The following is a 6,000-nucleotide window of genomic DNA, read 5'->3' on the forward strand; positions in this document are numbered from 1 at the left end:
CCGGTGGATTTCTGAGGACTATGGTTAACTGCTCCTCAGATCTCTGCAGGGTAAATCCAGACAGCTAGCTAGACTATCTGTCCAATCTGAGTTTTCTGATGCACGAGTAAAACAACTTTTAAATGTACACGTTCCACTGAAACAAGTTCCTTCCTGAGGCTATTTTGCAGAGGCACTGTTGCTCTGTCCGGCGCATAGCACCGCCCAAGACGATTGTGATTGGTTTAAAGAAATGCCAATAAACCAAAGCATGTTTTTCTCCCATCCCAGAATGCTGTGTGGACTAGCCAGACCCTCCTCCGCAGCGCTGTGGAGGAAGGTCTGGCAACGTGAGACTAGGCGAGGGGTGGAGCCTGGGTGGAGCGTGCAGGAGGCAGGACATGACATGAATCACACCGTGTTCACGGAGCCAGTTTGTAATTTGACCGAGTCCCTTGCTGTTCCTTGAATTTGTCTGATGATTTTGGCGATAAAGGTTCCCGAATCTTGTTGTCTCTCCAATCACCCTCCTTCTTTTCCCTTCGATGTTTGTTTTCTTCCAGTTTTGTGTCAACCACATATTAGAAACCCTTTTAGCGGAGTGAACTCTTTGACTGCATCCATGATGCTCTTGGTCTATTCTCAAAGGTTGCCTTCAGTTTAATACCCGAAAGTCCCAGCTGATTATTAAAAAGGCGTCAAGTCTGCTCTTCTTTCCATTACAACATGTTAATTGTACATATTAAGTCTTCTAGCATGTTGGGTATTTTACCTCCAAGGACTATCTTGATTCAGATTTTTGTCTTGTGCTTTTGTTTGTCAGAGCTGCGTTCCACATGATCATTGAACCAAATTAATGCATAAAAAGTCAGAAGTGGGGTTATGACCGCAACACTGCAGAGTGTAAATGATGGAAAGAAAAATATGACTGCAGTTGTGTGGGTTTAGATGTTAAAAAGCTTTTAACCAGAGAGGGCAGAGACACCGACACCCCACTGATGGCATTTAAATGCTTTAGAATTTCAAACCCACTCAAGAGCCTCAGCCTGGGTGTTCACGTGCACAGCGGTGGAGGAAGTATTCAGAAACAGTAACATTATAAGAGTAGTGAGAATAAGTCTAAGTGCAGGATGAATAGTATGAAGAGCAGTAGAATATGGCTATGTATAAGTGTATAAGTGTAGTTACAGTAGTTAGTACATTCCACCACTGAACGTGTTGCCGTAATATCTTTCCTTTCTGAAATCATTGAATCTGGATTCAACATGAGTCTAAAACACTGCTCATGTTCTTTCCCGCATGTGTGACGGCTCGTCTCGGCGGTCGGGCCCCAGGGTGCTGCAGAGAAGGCGGGTTGGGGGGGTGGGGGAGCGCCAGATGGTCTCTTCATTAAGCTTCTGTACCGTGGGGCTCTCCTTCCTGCTATAACCCAGCCGAGCCTATCAGCGCTCGCAATTAGGCTGAGTTAATAGTGCGTGGCAAATAAGAATTGTTTATACTAGTTTATTACAAGCTTTAATAGTTTTTTACTTTGCCCCATCACAAGGAAATTAGATTGCCTTTGCAAGCTCCAGAGGTCGAAAAGCTTTTCAGTAGTGAAGTAGTTTTCAGGGTCGTTTGGAGAGCTGTTGGCTCTCCGTTACGGAGAATTTGGTGCTCTCAACTTCCTAACCTTATCCCTGCTTTGCTCCTGTCATAACTACTACTGCTAGTAGAGGGCGACGCCACTAGAAATGTAAATATGAGTCGTAATTGCTGCTTGAACAACCAACTTATGTGGGTGTTTTCCGGTGTCTCACAGTCTCACCAAACAATACATGGACATTACACTTACATGTGATTGTTTAATATCGTTCCAGATGTTGGAACCTGCCTGCACCGATTCAGACACAGACTTAAAAGAGAACAAGACATAGTTTTACAAAACAGTGTGCCACTGCTTAGCTTATGTTGTATTCAAACTGTCCCCATTCACCTCTGTCTCTGTGTCTCTGTACAGTGAAGATGGCGGAGCTACTTGCCATAAAGAGGGAGCTGACTGTTATCAAGGTTCAGATCGACGGCCTTTTGGACTGTGTGGACAAGATGGACAGACAGAGGAAGGACTGCTCAGGTAGAGACACCAAGCAGCTGGACAGCTTCCTGTCCCTCACTGTTTAGCTGTATTTAGAAAATGTGACGGACATTTTTAAACTTAGACTGAAACCAAACCAACAACCTTAGAAAGAACGTGAGAATGTACACAGTTTGACCCATGAATAAGAGAGTACACTTTCAGGGACTATAACACTAATTTTAGGACGTATTATCAACTAAATTTTTGCTTTAGGTGTCTGTGTGAACCTAGTCTTGCATTACCACACATAAATTCCTAGCCTGGTCCTACCAGACTCTGGTCCATTAGCCTGGTCCTACCAGACTCTGGTCCATTAGCCTGGTCCTACCAGACTCTGGTCCTACCAGACTCTGGTACACTAGCCTGGTCCTACCAGACTCTGGTCCACTAGCCTGGTCCTACCAGACTCTGGTACATTTCATTGGTCCAGAGAGTCTGGCCACTCTCCGTTGACAAGTGTTAACTTCCTTGAAGGCGGGTACTCTGTTGAAGTTTAAAACTATTGGATCTGCCCAGAGCCACTCTGGATCTGCCATAACCAATCGCTAATGTTTGGTCGTGACGTCGGCTTAGCATCGCTAGCGTTAGCCTTAGCCAACTCCTTCACCACTAACGGAGCGAGCTGGAAAATCAAACTGTTCCCGAACCCCGTGGGGAGGAGGGCCACAACATCATGGCCACCAACACAACTCAGCAAAGACTGTTCTTGCTCGGGCTTTAACTTCTGGATATTCGGCAGCGTTGCCACAACGGACCGAATGGCTTCGCTCGCATCTTTCTCCGCTACAACTCAAACTAGCGCACAACCTCAACGTCATCGTTCTCAGCCACTCCCTCTGTTCACTGATTGGACCGCCAAAGATTTGGCCGGAGAAAACCCAAGAATATACCGCAAACCCAGACAGTGTACTAAAGGAAAATGAAAATTGAGCGGAAGTACGTAGGAGGGCGGAGCCAGGCTAATAAATTTCAGGATTGAAAAAAATAAAACTCTCTGGGTTGTTTGCATTTCTTTAAACCAATCACAATCGTTTTGGGTGGCGCTAAGCTCTGGACGCAGCGACGGTGGCTCTGCTAAATAGTCTCAGGAAGGAACTTGTTTTGGTTGAACATTTGCACCCCGCTAAAGAAAACGCCACATACAATATTACATGAAGTTAACTGTTGACACAATACAGTAACATGAGCTATTTAAATTAGCTGATACATGGTTAAACCTCATTGGCTCTTACCAGTGTATCTCCGTGTGTACTTCGTCCCAATCCCACCAATCAGTCCCAAAACCTCCCAGTTAGAGAGGAAATGCCCTAAACATATTCTTTGTAAATCTTTACAATCATTCCCTGAAAGAACCAAGCAGGCCTGCCTTGTTGCACCATCCAAATATTCTTAGCCTGAAGATTGTTGTTGTTGTTTCCCGAAGGGAACAGAGTTTGAGAACGGCAACACACAGAGAGCGGACAGCGCCGGATGTGAGGCAATTATCCTGGAAATGGGCTGTCGTTGATCCAGATTAGTGTGAACATGAATTCAAGTATCCAAAGTTACAAAGACCAAAGACAATGCAGTAGTAGTGAAGCGAGTCATTTCCTAAAAATAACATAACTCAGAGTAGTAAGACTGCCCTTTAGGACATCTTATTTTTCCATGTAATGTTCTGTTTATGTCACATCCAATTTTGTACACGCTACGCCACATTTCATTGAAAAATTATGCTTTTATATGTCTGGGAGGTTGTATCTAAAAGCTAAAAAAAAATATATTCTTGTTCGATAACGGGAGGGTTATTATCTGGGCCACACGAAATCCGAGGCTGTAAATAAACGTTAGGATGACACATCTCCTCCCCAAGCAAAAAAAAAAAATCCTCAGATTGTAAATCACAGCTGAAAACTGCAAAAACATCCGCAGATTCCATTTGGGTCTGGTTAATATGATATATCAGAGGCGTCCCATAGACGACTGGTGTTAATAAATGTGTAATCTGTCAATGTGAATCAAATCCATTACGTCACAGGGACAGGGGGAAGACACTGACTGGTCCAGATCCAAGTTTTTATTAAAAGAACGATATCAGCCCCGCACATCAGTCTGATCCCGGTTTAATCCACCCGGAGAACGACTGAAGTGATGGTTATTATTTACAAATGATCTGTGAGAGGCCCGCTGAAGCAGAGAGAGAGTCGGTTTGTTTACCATCCGATGCGATCCGCTATCATACTGCATCTTTGAGTAATGGTTCAATGACAAAACTGCCGCCAGTGGAGCGCGGATCATGATAGGAAGGTAAACAGCAATAAACACCGGCCTCATAACCTTTCATAAGCTCCCCTTCAGCGCTCAGGAGTTATCTCTGTGCGTGTGTGTGTGTGTGTGTGTGTGTGTGTGTGTGTGTGTGTGTGTGTGTGTGTGTGTGTGTGTGTGTGTGTTGGTTTTATTCCTCTACCCTGGAAAAAGAAAATGTGCTTGTGAGGATTGTTTTCCTGGACATAAATGTGAGAAAACGTCCCTCAGGAAGCAAAGGCAGTTCAGTTGAATAATAAAAACGTTACATGTGAAAGCCAAATAAAAAATGGACTGCATTTATAAAGCGCTTTTCTAGACTACAAACACTTCTGCTGGCTCTATTTTAACGATTTAAGGGCGCAGGTGCGTTTAGGGCGTGTTGATCAATGGCGCGATCACTTTCTGCTGCCTCAAGATAGCAATACGCCAAGAATGCACCTGAACACACCTCCCTGTATGATCAGCACGGCCATGGGCGCACAGATGGGCGCAGGTGCATTTGCTATTTTTTAAAAGATGACTTTTTGGGGCTTTTTCCCCTTTATTTGATAGTGACAGTGGATAGACAGGAAATGTGGGAGAGAGAGGGGGGGATGACATGCAGCAAAGGGCTGCAGGTCGGACTCGAGCCCCGGGCCGCTGCAAAGGACTCAGCCCACATGGGGCGCACGCTCTTACTGGGTGAGCTAGAGGTCGCCCCGCATTTGCTGTTTGACGACGTGGGCGCCGGACGGGAAATTGACAACTGTGTCGGTCTTAAACTAGCAAAGACACTTGCGTTGGGCCTTGCGCTGCGACGGGTGCAAGACAAGGCCCTTAAACTGCTTTACAACCCATACTAACATTCACCCATTGACACACTGATGTGCCAAGCTGACAACCTGCTCTAATCAGGAGCAGTTACGCGGTCAGTTTCTTGCTCAAGGGCACTTCAACGCTCTCTCTGGAGGAGCCACGGGATCGAACCAGGTACCTTTCGCTTCCTAGACGATCCTCCGGAGCCAAGCCGCCTTAAATCACTTTAAGAGGTAGATGGACCCAGCAGCTATTGATTCGGTGATTTGCATACCGAAGACGTGCAGACCAGTGGTGGCGGAAGTATTCAGGTCTTTACGTAAAGAAACGGTTCACCCCAAAATAAAAAAATAGCTATCTACAATAAATACAGAAATATGACTCAGTACTTTAAAGCAATGTCTCGTACCAAAACTCATGACCGTGTGTGTGCGTGTGGTTGTGCATTCGTGTGTGTGTGTGTGTGTGTGTGTGTGTGTGTGTGTGTGTGTGTGTGTGCGTGTGTGTGTGTGTGTGTGTGTGTGTGTGTGTGTGTGCGTGCGTGCGTGTGTGTGTGTGTGTCAGAGTGTCCTCAGGGCAGAGAGCTCAGTGTGTCGGACTCTCCTCACCGAGGTTCTGTCAGCAGTCTGGAGAGAGAAAGTCCTGAACCAGGAGAGGCCAGCGAGGATGAGCCACTGCACTACCAGCCCTACTACCCCCACAGCTACCCCCACAGGGTAAATATATACCACTACTACCCCCACAGGGTAAATATATACCACTACTACCCCCACAGCTACCCCCACAGGGTAAATATATACCACTACTACCCCCACAGCTACCCC

At 45.8% G+C, this 6,000-nt stretch overlaps 1 protein-coding gene across 2 annotated transcripts in view; it reads left to right on the plus strand.

Moving 5' to 3' along the window:
• The window catches only part of LOC116036359, an 83,057-nt gene that overhangs the window by 68,188 nt on the left and 8,869 nt on the right, over positions 1 to 6,000 (plus strand). For both annotated transcript variants that reach the window (XM_031279892.2, XM_031279891.2), the window contains exons 4-5: positions 1,979 to 2,092; positions 5,741 to 5,892. In XM_031279892.2, the coding sequence (XP_031135752.1) occupies positions 1,979 to 2,092; positions 5,741 to 5,892 (266 nt within the window). The remainder of the gene's footprint in view (positions 1 to 1,978; positions 2,093 to 5,740; positions 5,893 to 6,000) is intronic.

Source organism: Sander lucioperca, chromosome 7 (genome assembly GCF_008315115.2).
Source record: "Sander lucioperca isolate FBNREF2018 chromosome 7, SLUC_FBN_1.2, whole genome shotgun sequence".
Taxonomy (NCBI): Eukaryota; Metazoa; Chordata; class Actinopteri; order Perciformes; family Percidae; genus Sander; species Sander lucioperca.